This window comes from Accipiter gentilis, chromosome 28 (genome assembly GCF_929443795.1).
Source record: "Accipiter gentilis chromosome 28, bAccGen1.1, whole genome shotgun sequence".
Classification (NCBI taxonomy): Eukaryota; Metazoa; Chordata; class Aves; order Accipitriformes; family Accipitridae; genus Astur; species Astur gentilis.
In genome coordinates, this window is record NC_064907.1 from 16,410,826 (window position 1) to 16,433,746 (window position 22,921).

Genomic DNA, 22,921 nt, shown 5'->3' on the forward strand with positions numbered 1-22,921 from the left:
AGGGACGACCAAATTGCGGCGTCCGGCAGCAAGGGCAGACAGACAGCACCCTCGCCAAGAGGCTGCACCTTCAGATTCAGGTGCTCTCACGTTCTCTACTCCTCCCAGCTCCCCAAAACTCTCCCCCGGGAGCCGGGTCTCTCCCAGCCAGCCCCGGCTGCCCGCAGCCACCTACCAGGGGGTCTTTTCCGTTGGCGGACTCTGTCTCCAGAGCTGTGGTGACATCGACCAGGGCGGCATCTCCCCTGAGAGAGCAGAAATAGGAGTTCTTTTGGGGAGGGGGTCGGACGGACCCCACCTCGGCCCCGCTGTGGCTGGGGCAAAAGGACCACCCAGAACCCCACGGTTTCCCTGGGGAAGGGATGGGGACCCCCCCCCCCCACCCCCGGTACCCTCACGGTTTCCAGGGTAATGGGGGAGGGGGAGCGGCCCACCATCACCCTCACGGTTTCCAGAGCTGGGGGGGGGGGGCTTGGGCCTGCGCCGGCGGACCGGGCCCGCGGGTAGGGAAGAGCATACCCGCTCTCGGCCTCGGTTGCTCCCGGTTCGGGCGGGGCCGGAGGCTCCGCGGCGGGAGGGTCCGGGGCGGGCTCCGCGCTCTCGGGCGCAGGAGCAACGATCCCGGCCGCGGCCGCCGCGGGCGCCGCCGCCGCCATTTTCCCCCACCACCCCCCCCCCCCCCCTCGCTCTCGCGAGACAGTCACCGCCGCGACGAGCTCTCGCGAGACTCCCCGCTTTAAAGGGCGATGCCCGCCGGTGGGGCCCACCCCGGGGGCGGAGCGGCGCCACCTGCCGGCGGCCGCCGGGAAGGACGGAGCCGTGGCGTCACGCTTGCTCGGCCGTGACGTCACCCAGCCGAAACCCGGGAGCTAAGTGCAGGGGTTCACTTGCGGGTAACGAACCCCACGCCAGCACACAGGTCCCCCGCCGGCAGCAGGTCCCCACGCAGGGTGGGTGGTGCCGCCAGCAGCGCCCGGGGGGGGGGGGGGCTCCTCTCTGACACCAGCCCCGCGTCGCGGGGGGGTCGTACGTCAAGATTTAGCACGTTTCGTTCTCCCCCCGGAAAGGAGAAGCGTCGCCTGGCCAGCCACCACCCTGCGAAACCCTCTCGCTGGGAGGGCCGGCGGATTCGTGGGACCCCCCCCCCCCCTCCTCGGCTCCCCGCACTGCCGGGGGCCGGGCACAGCTTGGGGGGGGGGGGGCAAACGCGCAGCCATGTGTCCCCACGGCCGCTCGCCCTCGTTCTGTAGCATGAAAGGCTCGTGGCAGAAGGGTTCACCCATCGCACCCCACTCAGCACCTCTGCATCGGGTACCCCCGAGGCTGGACCTTGGGCAAAGCCCCCCCCCCCCCCCCCCAAAGACGGTGCCGTTCCCCCTGCGCTGCCCGGCTGGCATCCCGCCCCCCCCCCCCCCAGCCCGCACCCAGCGGTACGAGTCCCGTTGTCCCTCAGCGAGGAGGGGCGGTGGGTGCTCAGCACCCTCTGCCCTGGTCCTGCTCCGGATTGTGCTGGGAGAAGGGGAAGCCAAGGGGGAGGGGGGGCAGAGCCCCTGCCTGGACGGTGCTTGGGGGGGGGGGGGGTGATGGGGACGATGTCCATGGGTACCCCAGGTCCTGGTCCCTTCGCTAAGGAGCAGGACAGGGTTGCTGGGGGTCGGGGGGGGGGGCGGTGCTGGGGTCCCCCGTCCGCAGGAATCCCAAGTGCCGGACAGTGCAGGGTGCTGGGGACAGCGGTGTCCCCGAACAGCGAGGGGGTGGCCGCCCCCCTCCCCGGGCAGGGCCGGAGGGAGCTGGTGGTGGGGACGATCCCAGGAGGGATGGAGAGGGACGGGGAGGAGGAGAAGAGATGGGGAGCTGGAGGGATGAGGCAGGGATGGACAGGGCTGGAGGCAGGGAGGGAAGGATGGGGGGCAGAAAGGGAGGAACGGGGGAGATGGAAATGGGGAGGGCTGGCGGAGGGGGGGGGGGGGGGGCAGTTGGGGGGGGTGGAGGGGAGGGAGGACAGAGATAGGGACGGGGAGGGATGGAGCCGGGGATGGAGGGATGGGAAGAGGGATAGGGAGAAGAGGAGAGGGCGGGCGGGGGGGGGGGGGGAACTGCCGTGGCCGCCCGGGGCGGTGCTCGGGGCCGCTGTACAAATAGGGCGGCTGCGGGCGGCCCCTGCAGCCATGCGGGTCCCGCTGCCCTCCGCGCCCGCCTGGATGCTCTGCGCCCTCGCCCTGCTCCGCCTGGGCTGCGCCCCCACCCGCGCCCCGCCGCGCTGCCCCCCGCTGATGCTGCAGCTGCTCCGCGCCCCTCCCGCACCGCTCCGCGCCGCCGCCGCCGCTGCCCTCAGCCTCTCCCCGCACGGTGAGTGGGGTCCCGGCCCCGGGCATCCCCGTACCTGGGACCCGCACGGTCCCCGGGCATCCCTGACCCCGGGACCGGCGCTGTTCCCAGGACCCGCACCGGCCCCGAGCATCCCCGTCCTGGGACCGGAGCTGTCCCCGGGACCCACACCATCCCCCGGACCCGCAGCAATCCCCGAGCATCCCCGTCCTGGGATCCGCACGGTCTCCGGGAGCGGCACCGTCCCCAGGCATCCCTGTCCCCGGGACCCGCACCATCCCTGAGCATCCCTGTCCTGGGATCCACACAATCCCCAGGATCAGCACCGTCCCCAGGCATCCCTGTCCCCGGGACCCGCACCATCCCTGAGCATCCCTGTCCTGGGATCCACACAATCCCCAGGATCAGCACTGTCCCCAAGCGTCCCTCTCCCCGGGACTGGCACTCTCCGGTGGTCTCCTTGGCTGTCGGGGCTCGGAGTGGACCTGGCTACTTTCCCCCGACCCTCGGGGTCCCACGGCAGGGACTGTGCCCCAGCAGCACGTGAGGGCACCGTCCCCTCCGGCGCTGGCACTTGCTGGCAAAGCCGGCGGTCCCCTCACCATTCCCCTTGGGTTTCAGGCTCCCTGCAGAACGGCTCCCGCTGGGCGATCTCCTTCGACATGTCCTCCCTCTCCAGCAGCCAGGAGGTCAGCCTGGCCGAGCTCCGTGTCCACCTGCCCAGCTTCTCCCCAGCCCGCGACGTCTCCCTGGACATCTACCACAGCCAGCGACGGAGGTGCCGGGGCGACGGGACCTGCGCCCACCAGCTTTTCCTGGGCACCGTGGCTGGCAGCCCTTTTTCCACCCAAGCCTCCTGGAAAATCTTTGAGGTCACCAGCCTGCTCCGGTCCTGGCTCCACCAAGCCGTGGACCCTGGGCACCGTGGTCCCACGGGAAGGGAGCAGTGGGAGGCGAGCGGGTTGGCTGCCCTGGCCACCACCACCATGCGCTCGCCCACCTCGAGCGACACTGGCCACGGGGAGCCAGCCCTGCCCCAGGACGTGACGGACGGAGTCCTGCTGCTTGTCTTCTCCAAGGACAAGTCTCCAGGAGACCACAGCCTCATCAGGACAGCAGAGACCTCCAAGCATGTCATGCATGACGGCGGCTCCCAGGGCGTTGGGACCCGCCGGCACCGCAGGAACAGGAAGGAGAAGCAAAGGATCAAAGTGAGCGACGCTGCCGCTGTCATCCCAGGGGAGGAGGGCAGGTCCCTGTGCAGGAGGGTGGACATGATGGTGGATTTCGAGCAGACCGGCTGGGGCAGCTGGATTGTCTACCCCAAAAAGTACAACGCCTACCGGTGCGAAGGGCAGTGTCCGTCACCCGTGGACGAGACCTTCAAGCCCACCAACCACGCTTACATACAGGTAAGAGGGGTTTGCTGCCTCCGCTCCCCCGCGCACCCCAGCCCCACTGGCCTGCGGCAGGGGGGGATGATTTGCTCTTCCCGTGTCTCCCCACAGAGTTTGCTGCAGCTCTACAAGCCCAACCAGGTGCCCTGCCCTGCGTGCTCCCCGGTCAGGATGAGTCCCCTCTCCATGCTCTACTATGAGAAGGGCGAAATTGTCGTCCGCCACCACGAGGACATGATCATCGAGGAGTGCGGCTGCAACTGAGGCCAACTTGTCCCCTGCTGGGAAGGGCCACGTGTCTGCCCAGAAAGCATCCCCGAGGACTGGCCGCCCAACCCACGACCAACGCGCACTGGCGTATCTCTGAAGCCCACGTGCCCGTGGGTCAACGAAACTCTGGCTGTGCCAGGGGAGGAGTGGGTTGCCCGGGCGTTAGCAGTTCTGCAGCACTGCATGGCCACGGTGCATGGATGGATCCAGGCTCCGCGCAGCAAAGTCCATCAGGCACCTCCCTGTGGTGCTGGTGGCAGCACCGGGGTGGTGGGTGCCCGATGGCTGCGTTTATCTGGGACCCATAGCGCTGGCAGCCAGTGTGTGCCAGGGTAGCCAAGGGCTGGTGCTGCTCCACAGAGGCAGGAGCCGGGGCACAGGGCTGGAGCCACAGCAGCATTGCTCCCTGCCACGACACACTGCCCACGGCGACGCTCCTTTTGCCCGCCATAGGAATTGCCGGCCGCTACAGGCTATCCGGCAGGACACTGCAGGACCAGTGTCTGGCCATGCTGAGCATCTGCACCATTGGGATTTTCAATCTCCCCTGGGGTTTAGGCATTTCTCTTAAGACTTCTATTATATTTCCATTAAAACTCTACCAGATTTCTATCACAATGAAGCCAAGTTAACGTGTTAGCCCAATGTCTAGGCTCCCCCCCCAGCAGCACACATGGACAGCAGCAGACAGGGGTTTGTCACAGCCCACTCCTGCCCTGAGCCCTGGGAGCGTGGCCCTGGGAGGGATGGACCCAGGAGGAACTGGCCGGCAGCAGGCAGGGAGGCAACGACCTCCATCTTACACACTCCTCACCCAGGACCACACAGAGAGTGATGCAAAAGGCGGACCTGAGGCTCCCACATCCCTCTCCAAAGCATCATCCCTTCACCAGGAGCCAGAGGGAGAGTTTGCACAGGCAAACGAGGTGCCCCTGGCAATTAGGCAGCCCTGTGGTCGGTCTCGGTGGGTCTAAGCCCCCCCCCAGCCCTCCTACCTGCCCTGAACATCTTGGCTTTCCTCTGTAAAACCATGGCTTTGCTCAAACCTTTTCCACCACTCGCTGGATGGGGCGGTAGCGAAAGGGTCACGGTTGTATAATTCATTAATAAATTTTATATATTAACAATGCCTGGTAGATTCTGCTGATTTCCACTGCCCATTTTTGCTGTTGAATGGTCTGTCAGGGCACGATTTGCCCCCGTTTCTCTGTGCATCTGCTGCACCCAGAGGTTCTCCCTGCTCCAGGATTGTTTCTGGCTGCAGCCATATGGCTTGCTGGCAAAACCGGCAATGCCGGGTGGTAGCAGCCAGAGCAGGTGGGCTGCTACCATAACTTGCTAGAGCAAGTGGGTCCCCTCAAATGGTGCAAAACATACTCAACAGCTCTGTGAACAGGAAAGTTCATGCGAGATAACGAAGAAGCTGTTCCCACCCCGATAGGCGGTTGCTCAAGAGCAAGCAGGGAAGCACCTGCAGGCCTTGAAAAGGAGAGCTGAGGGGATTTTCCACCTTTAGTTACCCCTTGGAGATAAGGGGAAGGGCCGTGTTCTCTAATAGCAATGAATTTTAAGCCACGCGCAGCAGCCTGTGCAAGCAGCTCTCCTTTGGGTCACCCACCCGAACGGGTGACGGGGTTGGGAGCCCGAGTGGGACACCTCCAGCCACAGGTGATGCCCGGGGTCTCGAGTGCCCCTGGGGATGACCGTGCCCCTGGGGATGACCGTGCCCCCCTGTGTGCCACGCTCGTCCTGGGGCAGCGAGGGCCAGTCCCCAGGTTTGGCCAAGCTCACCCCATTGCAGCCCTGGCTGTGGGTCTGGGCTCCCCCAAGGCTCCCAGTTGCCCCCTCCCACGGCCACGGCACACGCGTGGGGACCCACCGCCGATCCCCAGCTACAGGCGATGGAGGGGACGAGCGGGACCACGGGCGTTAGTTAGGGCTGGCAGCGGGTGGCCATCCCCATCCTTCCCCTCCTGGGACCAGCAGCCCCGACTCCACATCCCCGGCCCAGCCTGATTATCCCCAATCCACATCCCAACCGGCGGATAAACAAAGCGTGTCTGGGTGTCCCCTGTCCCCCCCCCTCCGCACAGACCCTCCCCTGGCCCGCTTACATATTCCAACAGCGTTTCACACTGGGACCATCCCGTCATTAGAGGGTCATTTGCAGGAGCTGTCAAGGGTGGGCAGGGAGGTGTGGGGCTAACTCCTGGCAGGAGGCAGACACACACAGAAATCTGGAGATCTGGGCTCTTGATGAAATAAATTTTTATTTTATTTTTTTTCTCCTTTTCCTCTGCAGGTTTGCTGCTCCCTCTTAAAAATTGTTGTCACACCAGCAGTGAAGCCAGGAGGTTTCACTCTCCCAACCTCACCAGTTCCTCACCCCCCAAGGGTCCCCCCTCGCTCTCCCCAGCCCCCTGCGTCCATCAGCCTTGCTGGAAGCTGTATCTTTGCGATCTCTGCCCCTCCATCAAGCCTGTTTGAAATCCAACAGCGGGTTCAAAAGTTGTCGTGGGGCAGGGGAAGGCAGGCAGCCGTTCCCTGGGAAGAGCCGGGTGGAAAAATAAAGGCTGAGATTCTAGGGCTGTAAGGAAAACATCAAAGTGCGGACAGCGACAATAAAGCTGCACCGCCGTGCTTAGGCAAGGTATCTGCTAGCAAGCCTGGCTTTGCAAGGCTTGACCTGTGAGCGGACGCCTAATCTCTGAGCAGAGCGAGCTCTGCCGCCTGGCTCTTCTCCTGCCCCAATACACACCAGCTGCGTGACAGAGGGAGCCCAGACACGCAGGACAACAAAGCAGGGGGACAGCTCCAGCCTTGCCATGGGGGTCCTGCCCGGTGCTCAGCACCTTTCCAGCGACCGGCAGGACCCTTCAGCATCCCAGTGCCAGGGACGCTGCGCAGGCGGTGGGACGGCAGGAACGGGACACGGAGGCTTTCGCCCAACTCCCTCTGCACAGCCAGGGAACAGTCTGGCTGGCACGCGTGGCCGGACCCTGCTCTTGCACTCAGAGATGCTCCTGTGAGCCTCGCCTGGGCAGAAGCTACCGGGTTTTGCACCAGTTTCTCAGTGGCAGTTTTGCTACAGAGCAGAAACGCTGCCGTGAGTGCCTGGGCAGTGGAACATCTTGTTGCCCTCCCAGAGGTGCCGGGGAGCTGGCAGGGCCTCTGCTTTTGAAAGGGCTTTAGCATCCTTACACATCGGCATAGGAAAGATGAAGCCTTCCCCATGCAGGGAAGGTTTTCCAGCAGGGAAAGTGCCCGGGGTTTTACGGGAGCGCTGTCTACCAACGCTGCAAGACTTGGATGCAAGGCAGCGACTGCTTGGGGAGCACTAGAGCATGGGGCAGCTGGAGCCTGGCTGGGATCAGGATGGGGACATGGGATCCTGCCTGCCTCCCAGCTTCCCTCACCATGCACGGGGCCAGACCCTTGCAGCCCACACACTGTCCTCAGAACACGAGCAAGAGCGGCGTCTGCTGCCAGCGATGGCAGCGAGTCACAGCCACCACCTGCCCGCGCCTTGGGAGGAACAGCACATGGGAGGGAAGATAGGCACAGTTTACTTTGGACGCACGAGGGAAGAGTGAGCGAGAACAAACAGACCGAAGGGCTTATCAACAGGCCCAGGGTAATATTTGTACAAACGGTGGATTAAGGCACTAGCTGGGTCAGGCGAGTATTGTTCGTCCCGTGACCGGGATGCGGAGCAGGACGCAGGCATGCTGGGCGCGCTGCTCTGCCCTGCTCGAGACAAAAAGGGGCAGGGATGGAAAATGCAATGACAAAGCCAACACTTGTCCCTCGGACCTCCCTGGAGCATCCCAGCTGTGCGAGGCAGCCACCCACAGCTGCTTCCCCTCCTGCCGTGCGTGCAAGGGCAGCCAAGCAGCAGCCTGCGCTCGCCTGGGGGCTCAGCCCATGGCAAAAGCAGTTCCTCGGCCTTTTAGTGCAAATGCCGGGTGAGGAACAAAGCCCACTCAAGCAGGGATCTGCCGTGGAAACGCTGAGCTGCTCCTTACATGGCTTAGGTGAGCTTGGAGCGCTAGCAACACAAATAGGTGTGGGAGATGGATCCAAAAAGGACCGGCAGAAGGACGCGGCCCCGGCCGGAGGTGTAAGGGAAGGAGGTGAACTGCAAAGTACTGGAGCAGGGGATGCTGAGACCGCACGGTCCCACGCCACCATCAGCGGAGAAGTTCCAGGCATGAGCTTGGGACAAACTGCACCAGAGCAGATGCACACAAGCGCCACATCACTGCGTTACGGGTTCACAGCTCTGCCCTCAGTAACTGCACTGATGTGCCCATGGCCCCAGGGCCCTGCGCCGAAAAGCCAGCAGGAGCCCTGACCCTCCCGGACCCCCTCTCGCACCTGGCCGGGTGCTTTGCAGGGTGCTCTCCATCCCTCCGAATTATCGGCTATGAATTGCTTTTGGAGGCACCTGGTGCTTTGATGCTCCCCCCAGATCTACATAAGCACGCAGATACCGATGCAAAGCTGTTGAGGGCATGGACTAAACACTTAACACTCACAGCACTTGTTACCCTCTAGTATAGGGGTGGGAGGGAACAGGATTTAAAAGCATTACTTACACCCAAAAAGCCAGGCAGCCACTTTTGTACCAACATAAAACCCTGACACCATGAGGCTCCCGTTCACATCTGGGCCACTGTGGGTCAGAAACTCACGACAAAAAAAAGCAACAAGGCTGAAATCAGCCTGTTTTTCCCCAGAACGCTGCCTGGACACGCAGCCCTTAGCTCAGGATGGCACCACCACAGGGGCACCCGGACAGCTCTGCCACCCAGGTCAGCCAGGGTCACCGGCACCGCGTCCCCCATCGAAACCTCAACCCCAGTAACACAGCAGGACACTGCCCAGTAAAGGGAGCAGGCGCAGAGCAAGCACCAGATCTCACAGCTGCTTTGCAAACAGCAGCCCTTGACCCCTGCCCGCTGTCCTGTGCCAGCCCAGCACCCTGGCTGGATACGTCCAAGCCACTCAGGCAGGCTGCCAGAAGGACGAGCACGTGGCAGGGTCTGTCCATTGCACAGACACCTCTATCATTTTCAGTATTTTAAAGGTAGATAAAGTAGGCATTATAGTTGTGGAAGGGTGTTTCAGGAGATTAAGAGGAGTAAAACCCCATCCTGTTTATAGAGGTCCTTTTCCAACAAAACCTATTTGCCAAGGGTTACATCAATACAACTCCTCCAGTTGTAAAGCCACACTCAAGCAATAATTACAAACATTTCGGTTAGGACAGAGCAGGAAACAAGCCTCAGCACTGAGTGCATAGACTTAGTTATTGCAACCACCCCACACATCTGTCAGTTTTTTCAGTCTTCCCCAAAGTAACTGGCTTTGGACAAATTAACATCAATACGGTAAGTTTTCTTAAAACCACATTTTCTGCTGCCTTCCCCAGAAAATCAAAGCTGGAGGTTGCTGTGATGTGTGGTGACCAGAGCAGGAGGGCTCCGAGGACCTGAACTGCTGCACAACACTGTCAGCAACACGACAGCCTAGTAGTGCCATTTCTATCTGAAAATATTAATTTAGCAAGGAAGTCAGTCTCAGCTGCAGGTCACAGCACATATTCCAGCAGCCACAGCATCTCCTTTCTAAATGCACATCATAAAACCCAGCAACTGGTACCGTGTTGCAAGACTGATAAAGTGACACCTGAGGGCAATAAATTTGAATCTGTTCCCATTAAGGTTTCAGAGAAACACTTAAATCTTATCTTAAAGAAATGCAAGTTTATCTGCAGCAATTGCTTTGTCTCCCTTTGTTCTGTTACTCATTATTAAAGGCTTGCATATCATAATGTCACAATTGAGCTTAATCAGCAGATATTTAAATGCTATCTACCAAGCCTGATTTGAAAAGTCATTGTCTTTTAGGAAGTCTGAGGTTTAGGCCATGTCCCAATATGCATTCTCCTTCTTTGAGATGCCTCAACCACCACCACCACCAGATGCCACCATCCACACCACCTCCAAAGCAGTTACACAGCAGTGTTAGAGACTGCTCCGTAACACATTTATTAAACTGCACTGAGAGTAAAAATGTAGATACTTGCCCTAGCAGCCAATGTTGAACACTCTCACAGTAAAGTTACTTTGTCATATGAAAATTCCCCTCTCAAAACCAAACAGGCTTATTTCTAACCTCCCAGTTAAACCCTCTTTTCCAAAGGTCTTAATCCCTGTCCACCAAGTTACAAAAAGGAGAAACAAGTGTAAAGGAGCATGAAAGTTCCAGCACAGATCAAAAACTTAGCAGAACACATAGTTAAGCACTCACCTGCATGCTGGAAGAGATCTGCTATTCTGGGAAGTGGGAATTGCAGCACAGGAGCTGGAGGCTCCGTTTTTTCCCTAGCAGGACAGGAGAAGGCAGCTCAGAGACTCAGGGACCCTCTGTGCAGTGCTCAGCTACAGGTGGCTCCTATTGAACCAATTTCAATCACTTCCACCTGTAGCCTGGCTGAGCCCTGCCCCTCATCAGGGTTGGTAAGAAAAGGAGCTCAAACACCTGCACCATGACCTTGCAAAAGAACCATCTGGAAACACACAGTGGACAGTTTTTGCTAGCTATTTCTGGAAGCAGACTCAGAGCACATTGAAACTTCCTGCAGTGACCAGGTGTTGCACATGGGACATAACACAGATGTTTTGCCAACAGGGCTTAAGGCATCTCAGCCTTTGTCTTTCAGGGGAAACCCAAAAGCACAGTGTTTATCTGAAGGCTATACACAGGACCACCCAATCGGGTTTTTTTCTGCAACAGGTTGGTAGTTTCTTGCTGGAATGAATAAAGGACAGAAGCCATATTTATTGCATTCATCTCCATACCAGGAGACTCAAAATGATTTTTATTTCTCCCTTATATTGCGTTTCTGTAACTTTTACAGTATTAAAATGATTAACAAAAGCATAAAACTGGAAACAAAAACAATCATTGAGAGTGTCTCCTCCGGCACTCCAAGGCCCATCATCAGCAGGGGCTGCGCTTGTGTATTCGCACCCACACAGAGAGGCTGAGACTCAGTCCTTCTAACAGGACACACTCTGTTCTCAGAAGGGAATAAACTGCCTTTCCCAGGAAGCAGGAAGGCACTCAAGGCATGGGCTACTTTTAAGCCTGGCTGGTGGGAATCCTCAAGACAAGGTCCTGGTTCTTCACTGGATAAGCACTCTCAGGGCACGTGCTTTAGATATCCATGTCAAACTGCTCTTCCTCACCTGTTGAGGGGGATAAAAAACCACAAATGAGTCCTCAAAGTTTCATATTATACACCACATATTTTATTGAAGAAACAACCGTCAGCTGTGCTGCAGAAACATGACAGTTTGGACTTCACATTGATGACAATCACTGGTACAAACTTCTGTTACCAAAGACACAAAAGCACATTTCACAACTTATTATCTGTACAGCTGTTACCACAGCTCACACAATTTGCCAGAATGCCAACATGAGCAGCGATGATCTATTCCTGAGACACAGCTTCTTTGGAAGAGTCACAACCAAGCTGGCATCCAGCATGCAGCCTGCATTTCAGTTTGCCAGAGAATCCAGTGAGCCACTAAAGGTCACAACCATGTGTAGAAAAACATTAAGCAATACTGACTCTGGAAAGATTTTGCTTAGACTGAGCATGGAAGCCAACTAATGAGCATTCAGATCTTTATTTTTAGACAGAAGATAATCGTACTCAGTAGTTTCAGGTTGCTTCAAGAAGTGATCTCACATAACTTTAAAAAAAACATTCAAGAGCAATACTTTCATGTTGCTACTACAGTGCCTTTAGTTAAGTGTTTGTGTGCACAAAGTGGCCAACAACCTCTGTTCTCCTGTGGACTAATCTCTACCTTGCTATCTTACACACTCCTGCAAGCTTCTACTGAACCCACTAAAGACAACAAAGAAAACTGGATAATTGATATATACAAAGAAGGTATTATATCCTAGCTACATAATTGAGCTCACTTGTATACCAGAAGCCTTGGTGTCAAAAAAAGAGCAGAAGGAATTTACAAGTCAGGCTGATATTAAAAACCCCAAGCAAATCCTACTCTGAATTGTAAGCTGATCTTTTTGAAAAATGCAAAGCAGCTGTGAAACAGTCCAGTACAGAGGCAGGCAGCAACAGCTGCACCCATTCTCTCACCACAGAATTATTAATCCAGTAGCAGTTTCCCAAATGCTAAATTAATGAGAATTAAGTGATTATAGTAAATTATACTTAACTAACTGAAAAAAGTCACATTACTGGGAACCACAGCAGAACCTAATAGCCATGAGAACCTAATTACCTAGTAACATCAAGCACACTTTAATTTTGCAAGAAGTTATCAGAGTATTGACCATAGCTCATAGGGATTTCCTGGCTCCATTCCATGTGTAAACTTTGGTATTTCTAGGAACCAGCAATGCACTTCACCAGTTTTTTGCCTGTGCTCACCTGTGCTCACTTTCTCATCACAGTTTTGGACATGGTTGTTCTCAATTTTCAACTCCTCCACATTTGGGCTTGTAACTCCTGGAATGTCCGGAAGGTGAGAAGGAGGTGTTTTGGCAACTGGAGAATTGCGGCACTCCATCAAAAACTTACGATCATAAATAATCCTGGTACCTGGGGGGAGACAAAAACACTGTCAGATTTTAGCATTTTGACACAGAAATACAGCTGGGCCATCTTCACACCTAGACATGTAGAGCAACAGCAGGAGTCATATTTAAAGTGATACCTATTATTTAGTACTTACTCTGTTCATTTTGTGCTACCTTACAAGAAAGCCAGATACCATTAACACTGTATTTGCCAAAAAAAAAACGGTATGAAGCATCAGGTAGCCAAGTAATAGCTAATGCTACCAGTCTGCTGCACAGAAAGAACAAGACTCCAAAACCCAGACCGGTGCCACATGCAGCAGATCCAGCTCTTTCTACCTAACCCAAGGTCACACCACCACCCACAGAAACCAGAGTAGATTGAATTGAATTCCTGCTCATTAACATAACAGGCTTTTGTAAGTTGTCAGGAGCTGAAAACTGTAGGTAGACACAAGTATCAGGTATACATCAGGTAAAAGGACATGGCAGTGCCTCCTTATGTCACTCTGACCATTGCCCAGCAGAAATTCCTGTACAGGCATTTGCTTTTGCATATGAAGTGCTGGCTGTCCAGCACAGTTACATGCACCTTTCAGAAGGCTCGAATACAGAGAGTTGTTAATGCCCATCTGTTTTAATGGTTAACCAGACTGCAGCCTACCCTCCCTGCCCTACATGGAACAAGCCAGCTCCAGCACATTACAGCAAGCCTCTGCAGGAACAGAGCTCGTCTCTGGGCATGGATTTCTAGGAATACCACTGGACTGAACAGCCTGTTCCTTATAAAGGAATTGCATTGGAAGAAGCACAGAAACCACACACAGAAAAGGGATCCCTCCAAACAGACCGCAGCCTTAACCCATAAAGTACTGGAAAACAATTTTTTCTTTCCCCAAGAGGAGGCCTGCAAACCCCCTCTCTGGATCAGGCCCTTACTGCTCTGCTCCTGTTCTAGCAAGAGGGAAAGGCAACTTCTTGTGCACTCCCTGAAAAGCATTAACTAAAAGTACATAGGTGCAAGCAAACGAGCCCCCTTTAACATCTGTCCTGGAACATTAAACTCACTTTATTTTGAAGCATGGCTATAAAATAATGTAACTGGGTATCATGTTTCAAGAAAGTTCTGCTAGTGAGTTCCCAGAACACTGAAAACCTTTTCACTAAAAGATTTTGAATTTGAGTTGCTTCACTATATCCAAGAGAAGATCTAACCCAACACAGAACTGCGCTCTAGCAGTTCACTGGATTTGAGAAGGCAGGCAGCTCATCTGTGAGTTCCTGTTAAATTCCTGGGAGGTTCACAGAGGCGAGGACGGGGCTTCCTAGAACTGCAGCTCACGTACCCAGTATTAGGAGCACAGTTCAGGCGGACAAGAGCTTCCACGCCTGGTTCACGTTCCTCTGACAGTCACATGTCCAGAGCTTATGAAAGCAAACACCCTGCAGACAGCCGGAGAAGGACACCCAGCCTGGGCTGTCAACAGGCACAGCCCAAGGCCATAAATGGGCTCCTTCCAACACGTAAAGCTGAGTTAATAGCAGCTCTCCTCCTGTTGTAAGGGAGGTTAGTATGTATTTAGTAGGAAAGACTACACCCCATGGGGACTGCTCTGCTCCCTGAAAGCCCTGGTTATACCATGGCTTCAACACCCAAGTGCCTCGCTGTGCAGCTTGGGAAGTCTGGATGAGAATTTGGTTCACTTTGAGTATTTTCATCGGGATGAAACACTAGGTTTGAAGAAGCGCGCAGTACAACATCTTTTTCCTTTCCTGCCAAATGCACCCCTGTTGCTCCAGCCCTGACAGAGCACAGGCACTGTGAGCTGCGCTGCTCTAAGGGCCACCCCATCCCCATTGAAAGAGCCAACACCTCTGTGGCCAAGCCAGCAGCGCTGGAGGCAGCTCCTTCTGCAACAGGCACTGCGAGCACCAGCAGATCACCACCTGCTCTGCCTTGCTCACGGCAAGCACCAGCAGATCACCACCTGCTCTGCCTTGCTCACGGCAAGCACCACAAGCACTGCAGCTCACCGTGCATCTCAGCTCTGACAGTCTGAGCTGGCAGGACTCCCCAGATACTACTGCACGTGGGCTTTCCTTAAAGATGATGTGTGTGCGTGCCCTCGGCAAGTGGGCGAGAAGCCAGGACAGGCACAAAGGGAATACTGAGAACAGACTATCCTTAAAGGTCACAAATCACCTTTACGTGCTCTTCTGTGCTCCTTCACGCTGGTGTTTTTTTTACCTCTGCTGACTGCTGTAAGAAAAACAGCTACTGCATGTGCTGGCAGAGGACAGGGAATTTCTTCCCTTCCAGAGGGGTTCACAGAACCCAGAGAGATCTGTGAAGGTAGCTGAAAAAGGAAAATCACATCCTTTTCTCCAATTGCTGGCATCACACCAAGGCCCAGAAACCACAGGGAAACACTGCTCACTCACATCAGTCCCACAGTGGGCTGTGCTGCTCCCCTGCTACTGGGATTAGAGGTAGGACGCTTCAGAGCACCACAACATGTGACTTGTCTGCCCTCCTCAGAAGGGCCCCTTTTATCCAAATCGCATTTTAGGATGTCACTTCAACACTTCTGGAGACTCAAAAGCAGCCAACCCCAAGAACTTCATCTCAGCATTGTGCAGAGGAGGAAAATCTTGTGGTTTTGACCGCAAGCAGCAAAGCCAGACCAGAGTAAAGGTGGTAATGAAAAAGCTGATCTACAAGTGCCTGACAACTGGAAAAAGGAAGTCTTCCCCTGCTCTTTCCAAGTCAATACACTTGGCTGTTAGATGCACGTAACTCAACATACTGTAGCTGTGCAGTACCATCTTTTCAAAAGCCTTCAGTCACCCGGCACTGCTGCTGTGGGTTTCTGGCTCGGGCACCAAGCCCTTTTTCCATCACTCACATGCCCAGCACTGCCTACAGCCAAAGGGATGACTTCAGAGATTACAGTCCTCAATTCTTCTCCGAAATTAGTCAGAGGTTTCACACAACAAACTTGATTTGCTTTTCTTCTGATTCTTCAGATTTAACCTACTGCTTTGCAGGACATCTCAGACTTTTTTCAGTGGGCTACATATATTGAACATTTTCAACAACAGGACCTAAACCGAGTGCTTCTGAAACACAAGATTATTTATTTTTACAGCAGTCAGGGCTTACATGCAGAGGAGTAATGCAAAGTTTTCTGCCCAAATCAGTGGCTACATGGGTTAGCAGTAAACAGATGAAGAGAGCACAGCCCAGGAAGCACAGAGGCTCTCCAACTCCAAGGTGGCCTGGCCCCAGCACTCTTTAAAAAAGTGATACTTCAGTGCATTCATCTGGGGAGTTTGGTGTGAAATGTATTGATAATGTTTTCATGAGAGCTCTTCCAGACTGTACGGGACAAGGTATTCTTTCCAATAGCAACCACAAAGGCAGACCAACAACCCAAGGCTAACAGCTCCCCACCCTGCCCCAGTCCTTCAGGAGTTTTAAATCATTCCTCCTTTCAGCACCCAAATCCAACACCTGAAGGCAAACAGCCAGCACCCACAGCCAGGCCTCAGCAGCACAAGCTGGGGACAGACTAAAGCACCACGCAGTCACAAGAGCACTGTAGATTTTGCCAGGTGCACACACCCTAATAATAAACACAATTTGTGTTTCTCCTCCACACTCCAGACATTCATTAACTCTCCAGAGACAGAGATGATAATCCTGGAAGGCTCATTACACTATACAGCACTGTTAATTGTTCATTTCTATTCTGTTACTCAGAGCACATGAATATAGCTGAGAAAGTCATTCTCATTCTCCTATCTTCCATGGCATAATTACTCTAAGTGCTATTTAAGTACTTCAGTTATTTGCTGCTTTCAGAAGAGAAAGAACATATGGCAAAAATAACACAAGAACTTCAGTTCCCCAAGCAAGCTTTTCTGCACAAACACAAAAAAAACAAGTGAGTCAGCAATGATGACTTCCCCCTTCTCTCTGAATTTTAACCCCTGAAATATTGTGCTGTAAAGAGACCAGTAGGTCTGAGGAACAAACAAAACATCATCCACTGTCTCCCATTTAGTTTGTTCTTTTGGCTGGACTTCAAGTACAGTTTCATCATTCCTGCTGCTCACATTGATCTTTTATGTAGCAGTATGGGGGAAAAAATTCTCAAAGGTATGGAAAAAATTATCTCAAACCACTGATCAGCAGGCACACAGGCAGCTGCCGTAGCTGGAAATACACACAACTGATCTGGTGCCCGGTGTCATCATCTGGAACAGCAGCCACTTGTCTCGAAAGCCAAATTACTCAAAATAAACAGACACTCACTCGAGCAAGCAATGCAGACGCAAAACCTTTCAGATGGACAAGCCCTTTAGGGAGTTTTGCACATTACGTCCCGGCCGTAGTATGTGGAGACAGAAGATACATGAGGCATAGCTAAGATAAATGCTAAGCTTACAGGTTTTGTACCTGGAGCCCCCCTTAGCTGCCTCCATTCCGAGCAGGCAGCAAGCATAGTTAAATCCCACAATCAGTTTATTTTTCTTATTTGAAGATCAAATCCCTGAAAGATACCACCCCTGGCAGTCACACACACAGCATAGGGCTGCACAACAAGACTTGCAGCAAAGAAAGAGGGAACCAACCCACTGTCTTTCTGCAGTAGTGGAACACGGCACTGTCAGAAGTTAGAGTAACTTGGGACAAGAAAAAAAAAAAGGCCCCAGGGTTTACTTACTGCCAGAGGAAACAACAAATATTAGAGATTAGAATTAATAAGTAACCCAAATCAGAGGATGGGTTTGCTCCCTGCAAGGCTACCCAGGAGCACAGACCGCAGCCTTGTTTTTCAGCACAGACACCCAGGCAGATGCTGTTTCGCTACACCAGCTCCGGCACGCTCTTGGGAAGGTGAAAGCCCCCCAGTTCCTTTATTTTCCCTCATAGCGCAGCAGTGGCCAAGCTCCCAGAGAAAAGCCTGGTCCTGGGAGAGAAAACCCACCCCCAGCCAACACATGGGGCTCCCAGGTCACCCCCACAAGATAAGAGCCCCCAGCTCCAAGTCAGCCCTGGAGTGAGAACACCCATGCAACTGCTGCTGCCCAAATGGGGGTCCCTCCCCACACCTCACTTGCAGAAGGAGAGCCCCCCCCACTACCCATACACTCCCCAATCAAAGCAAAAGCCTACCCCCCCAAACCTTTAGTCAAAGTGGGAGCCACCCCCATATCCCCATCTGAGCAAGAACAGCCCCCCCCCCCCCCCCAAGCCTCCGGGCAAAGCAAGACCTCCCCCGCACCGCTCCCAGCAGACCCCCGGACAAAATGAGAGCCCCCCCGCTTCCCTGCACGATCCCTTGGTCAAACCGAGAGCCCCCCCCCGCACCGGAACAGGACCCCCGAGGTCCCCACACGCCGCCGTGCCAACACAAGGGCCTCCCCCCCGTAACCCCGCAGCGGGGTAAGAGCCCCCCTCCCTCCCCCGAACAAGGGCCCGTCCGGTTCCCACCACAAAACCGGGGCCACACCCGAAGGGCTCCCACTCGAGCATCCCCACCCCCCCTCCACCGTGGGGAGAGGCCTGGCCCCGGCCCGCCGCTCACCGCCCGGCGTGGTCCCGAAGACGGTGCCCCCCGGCGTGGTGCTGTAGTCACCGGGCGGCAGCGGGGCACCGTCGGGCAGGGCGAGGCACTTGCCGGGGCCCGGGATATCGCGACTCGGCGTCTGCCCCTGACAGCAGCGGCCCGACATGGCGCCGGGACCGGGGCGCTGCTCCTGCTGCCGCCGCCCTGCCCGCCCTGCCCGCCGCTTCCGCCCCCGGACACGCCCCTTCCGCCGTGGGGTGCGACGGGAAATAGAGTGAAGGGCGGGGCAAGGGGGCGGTGACGAGGGCGGGGGTTAGGTTAAATGTGGGCGGGGCTTGGGCAGAGGCGGAGCTTGGGGCGGGGGCGGGGACGAGGGCGGGGTTTAGGCTCAGCGTGGGCGGGGATTGAGGAGGCGGGGCAGGGGGCGGGGCGCGCCCGGGCGCAACGGCGGGTCCTTGTGCCCCCCCGATCCTCCTTTCCCCCCCCCCGTGCCTTGCCCCCCATCTCCACGCAGGGACCCCACGGGGTCCGCAGGGGGATGCTGACAGCGCTACCCCCTGCCTGCTCCTGAAGGGGGTCCCAGCCCCCCTTGCGCCCCCCCCCCCCCCGGGAGTGCCCCCCCCTACTTAGTGACCCCCGCCTGCCCCACGGGGGGCGTGCAGCTGGGGTGGCCGCTGTGGAAGATCCCGGGTGGTCCCCGTGTGAACCTTGCGGGGACAGATGTCTGCCCGCCTGGGTGGCAGCCCCCCATCCCAAATGGCTCTGCCGCCTCCGGGGCGGGGGGCAGAGAGCAAATGCGGGAGGGACCCGGGGGGGGGGGGCACCCAGCGCCTGCACATGTGGCCGGCACCCCCCCACGCCGTGCACCCGAGGGGTGCTGGGACCCACCCTGAGCAAGACTGCTCCGCCTGGGCTGCCCAGGCCTCCGGGCAGTGAAAAAAAACCCAAGGTTTTTTTTTTTCTTAAAACTTTGTTAAATAAAACTTTTAAAGAGAAGCTGAAGTGCAGAAGGAGGAGAGCAGGGTGGGTTGGACTCGCTGTGTGGGACCCCCCAAGGCTGGGCAGGGGGGCAGAGCTGGGGTGCCCAGGGACGAAGCCCTGGCACAAAGCCTCTCTGAGCATCCCTGGGCAGGGCAGAGCCTGGCCGCCCCGAGCAGGACCACCCTGCTCACAAGTGTGATGAGCGCTGGCATCTCAGCCCTGCCTGCCAGACAGAGGGAGAGGGTCTCCCTGAGCTTGTCAGAAGGGTGGCACGGCCGGGAAGGAGGCAGACCCTCACCAGTGCCCCCGCTATCCCTTGCACCCAAGGCAGCCAATGCCAACCCCTCACCGTTTATAAGCCAAGGGCCTGATCCTGCCTCTGCTCCTTGTGCTCCCATCGCAAGCTGTGATACCTGCTGGAAAAAAAGCCCTTCAGTTCTTCTTTGCTCCCCCAGCAGTGACCGCAGAGCTCCGCTGACCCATACAGGGACACTGCTCCAGTGCTGACATCTGCTGATGGCAGGGAAGCAGGGAGCCAGCACGGATGCCAGCAGCGTTTCACCAGTGTTTCGCCTGAATTGAAGAACCATGGTGGGTGGCCGGGATTGTGGCAATAAGCAATCACCCCTGGAAAGGAGCCTGGGGCTGCTCTCCTGGCCCAGGCGGTGGTGGGACACAGCCAAGCCCCTCTCCTACCCAAACCCCTCCAGCACCCCGGTTCCAACAGATGGAGCTCGGCTGCCGCACGCCGCACCGGACCCTGGCCCAGGGCCTGCAGCCGGCCACGGCCAAACCGGCAGCACCTCGCTGCCCTCCATCCCTCCCTGCCCGCTTTGGTCCGTGCCTGGCTGGGGCAGCTCCCGGCCAGCCAGGGCTGAGCCAGCTCCCGCAGCTCCCCGACCGCTGCCCCATCCCCGTGGGATAAAACCTCATCCCTGCTGAGCCACGGTCCGGGCCTGGGGTGCTGCGGGGTCCCCAGGGGGGCTCTGAGCCCTTTCTCCTGGGCAGAATTTGTGTGGCCAGGGCAGTGGTCTCCTGCTAGGTTGGGGTATGGAGAGGGGTGCTTCAAGGGCTCTGCCCCCCAAGGACCCCTGGGACCCCAGACAGGCTGCGGTGCCCCCCAAGGACCCCTGGGACCCCAGACAGGCTGCAGTGCCAACCAAGGACCCTCAGGACCCCAGACAGGCTGCAGTGCCCCCCAAAGACCCCCAGGACCCCAGAGAGGCTGCGGTGCCACCCAAGAACCCCTGGGACCCCAGACAAGCTGCAGTGCCCCCCAAGGACCCTCAGGACCCCAGACAGGCTGCAGTGCCCCCCAAGGACCCCCTGGGACCCCCTCACCCCGTGCCAGCTGTTGAATCGATCACCGGGTGCTGGGGCAGGAAAATAACATATCCGGCCGTGCCGAATGACATCAGCAGTGACCCCCAACCCAGCAAGGCATCCCGCCACCAAATAACAAGGTCCACTGCTATTTCCTCCTCGTCCTTCCAGAGAATGGACCATTACGGGGTCAAGGAGCTGGGGGGGAGGTCAGGGTTTAAGGGCACATCCTGGCTGGGACGGAGCAGGGGGCCAGGAGCCCCCGCTTCATCGGGGCATCTGCCCTGGGTGTCTGCGGCATCCGCAGGTCAGGGAGTGGGCAAGGACTGGCTGCAACGGTAAGTGGCGGGGGGAACCCTCCAGGGGGGCCAAAATCCCCACAAAATGCCCTTTCTGGAGATGCTCCTTCAGGGGACCAGACCCTTTCTGTCCTGCAGAGACGGCTTCTCCATGCCCTGAGACCTGCAGGCACGTCCCCATGGAGGGGTAGGGGGCTCCCACATGGCATTTGGGGTGCCCAGGAGACGCAAAAAGGTTGCAGCAGAGCTGGGCAGCACAAGACGTCCAATCCCATCCCGGACAGAGAATGCAGATGCGCAGCTCTTGCTGCCTTTGCTGAACTCTGCAGAGCTCTAGCCCATCGTGGAGAACACGCTGCTCTCCCGGACTGGCAGCAATGTCCTTCCTGGACTCTGCTGATACCATCTGCCCCGCTGGAGAGACCTCCCCAGAAAATAGCTGGCACCAAGCAAGCCGGTCCGGGATGCACAGCCCAGAGCCCTAACAATAGCCTTTCCTCCTCATCTGTCTGTGTCTCCCATTTCCCACGCAGGCTGGAGATGGAAAAAAAAAAAAGCAAGAAGAAAGAAAGAAAGGGGAAACCACCTGGACCCAGGGCCAGGGAACAACCAGCCCCAGGCAATAAATCAGTGATGTCTCCCCGGGGGGAGGCAGGACCCCTGTGCTGCCTGTCGCTGGGATGTCCGGCATTTCTCTGCAGTTCTGTGCATGGGGATGGCACCGACAACTACCAAGAAAAGAGACGAAGGGGGACGTGGGGACCCCAGCCCTGTCACAGCATCGCTGTCCCAGCGCCTGTCAGAGCTTGGTCCTCCCAGTAGCACGCTGGGGATGAGGGATGCTCCTGGCCGGGGGGTTCGTGAGATGCTCCCAGACACCAGCTCCTGCTTCCCTGGTGCTGCCCGCTCTGTGCTGGCAGGCAGGGAAGAGCCATCGGGCCCTGGTGTTTGCCTGCCCATGCTACCAGCACTTGCTGGTTACAGTATATTCATCTCTAGGGCATTTTATCTGCTCTTTCCCTGGGCAGCTTTGTCATCCTTATGTGATACAAGGTTATTGCCTTATTGCCTTCTAAATCAGAAGCAGAAGCGCTTCTCATAGGTGTCCGTCTTTTCCCCCACTCACCAGCAATTGCAGTGTCTTTGCTACTGACCTGGTTTAAATCACTTTTAGCCGAGCAGGTGTGGCTTTTTGTAAAACATTTGCTCCCCTAGCAGGTCCTGGGAAGGGAAATTTGTCTTATAAGTCATGAAATACTGAAGTTCGCATTGCACGCACGATGACTGGGGGCTGCCAAGGGGAGCAGCCCCCTTCTCCGCTGCCCTGGCGTGAGAGCAGCCTCCCGGGACGGGCAGCGAGGGGCAGTTCCTGCCCATCCCCGGGCTATCACCGGTGGCACTTCCACCAATACTAACCAGGCTGCTGATTACAGGAGGGTTTGCTGCAGACAGGAAGAAAATAAACTGAGGGGAGGATAAACTTCTGCATGGTGGGCAGCAGGGACTGGCGGCTTTCATCTCTCCCCATCCATCATCTCCCCGTTTGCATGGCTCCCACGCAGGAGGGCTCATCTCCAGCCCAATGCTGCACCCCGTCTCTCCCGTGGCTGGGAAACCCAGCTCCAACCCCACGCAGGATGGGGTGATGGTGGGTCCCCGGGCGCTGCTGCCCACGGCAGCGACCCCTCGGTGAGGATGTCCCTGTGCCTCGGCATTTCCACCCCATCCGTGTTTACATTCCCCTCCGATTGCCAGCGGAGATAACGACAAACCCATATCCACTTTGCCCGCCCAAGGGCTGTTTGTGCAGATAAAAGTTGCCCCTGGTAAACAAATCCATCCTGCCCTCCGCCCTGACCGCAGCGCTCGGGCAGGAAAACCCTCGCCAGAGCTCGGCAGGACCGTGGCCCCCAGTGTCCCTGTCCCCTGGGCACGGGTCAGGACTGGAACTTGCTGGGGGCGTTCAGCACCCCAAAACGCACCTGTGGGACATGTCGCAGCGGCCCGGTTCATGCTTTTGCAAAGGAAATTTGGCAGAGGTGGGGACGTCCCTGTGGGCTGGCACAGCATGGGCACGCTTGCCACCAGTTTCTCGCACAAGACACCGGTTCTGCTCGCA

At 56.8% G+C, this 22,921-nt stretch overlaps 3 protein-coding genes across 4 annotated transcripts in view; 1 reads left to right on the forward strand and 2 right to left on the reverse strand.

Annotated features, from left to right (window-relative positions):
* Positions 1-22,921, reverse strand: part of ASH2L (ASH2 like, histone lysine methyltransferase complex subunit) — a 370,425-nt gene that overhangs the window by 9,294 nt on the left and 338,210 nt on the right. The window contains exons 2-3 of one of the 2 annotated variants that reach the window (XM_049831305.1): positions 520-654; positions 176-245 (exon numbers count right to left, since the gene is read on the reverse strand). In XM_049831305.1, the coding sequence (XP_049687262.1) occupies positions 176-245; positions 520-654 (205 nt within the window). Of the gene's footprint in view, positions 1-175; positions 246-519; positions 655-22,921 lie in introns of those variants that run through there. The other variant, XM_049831306.1, reaches the window with a different exon arrangement.
* NODAL (nodal growth differentiation factor) lies at positions 2,169-4,617 on the forward strand. Its single transcript, XM_049831315.1, has 3 exons — positions 2,169-2,349; positions 2,950-3,740; positions 3,837-4,617. The coding sequence occupies exons 1-3, from the start codon at positions 2,169-2,171 to the stop codon at positions 3,987-3,989; spliced, it is 1,125 nt and encodes a 374-aa protein (XP_049687272.1). The 3' UTR covers positions 3,990-4,617.
* On the reverse strand, positions 10,840-18,435 carry EIF4EBP1 (eukaryotic translation initiation factor 4E binding protein 1). Its single transcript, XM_049831322.1, has 3 exons — positions 18,218-18,435; positions 12,475-12,645; positions 10,840-11,251 (listed from the first exon to the last, which is right to left on the reverse strand). The coding sequence occupies exons 1-3, from the start codon at positions 18,363-18,365 to the stop codon at positions 11,220-11,222; spliced, it is 351 nt and encodes a 116-aa protein (XP_049687279.1). The 5' UTR covers positions 18,366-18,435; the 3' UTR covers positions 10,840-11,219.

What these genes read in the sequence shown, in the direction of transcription:
- EIF4EBP1 (XM_049831322.1), bottom strand. Translation starts at nt 18,365, where the DNA reads ATGTCGGGCCGCTGCTGTCAGGGGCAGACGCCGAGTCGCGATATCCCG. An exon ending in CTTCGGGACCACGCCGGGCG is followed by an intron (nt 12,646 to 18,217) that starts GTGAGCGGCGGG and finishes GTCTCCCCCCAG; the next exon opens with GTACCAGGATTATTTATGAT. An exon ending in TGATGAGAAAGTGAGCACAG is followed by an intron (nt 11,252 to 12,474) that starts GTGAGCACAGGC and finishes CCCCCTCAACAG; the next exon opens with GTGAGGAAGAGCAGTTTGAC.
- NODAL (XM_049831315.1), top strand. Translation starts at nt 2,169, where the DNA reads ATGCGGGTCCCGCTGCCCTCCGCGCCCGCCTGGATGCTCTGCGCCCTC. An exon ending in CCTCAGCCTCTCCCCGCACG is followed by an intron (nt 2,350 to 2,949) that starts GTGAGTGGGGTC and finishes CTTGGGTTTCAG; the next exon opens with GCTCCCTGCAGAACGGCTCC. An exon ending in CCAACCACGCTTACATACAG is followed by an intron (nt 3,741 to 3,836) that starts GTAAGAGGGGTT and finishes GTCTCCCCACAG; the next exon opens with AGTTTGCTGCAGCTCTACAA.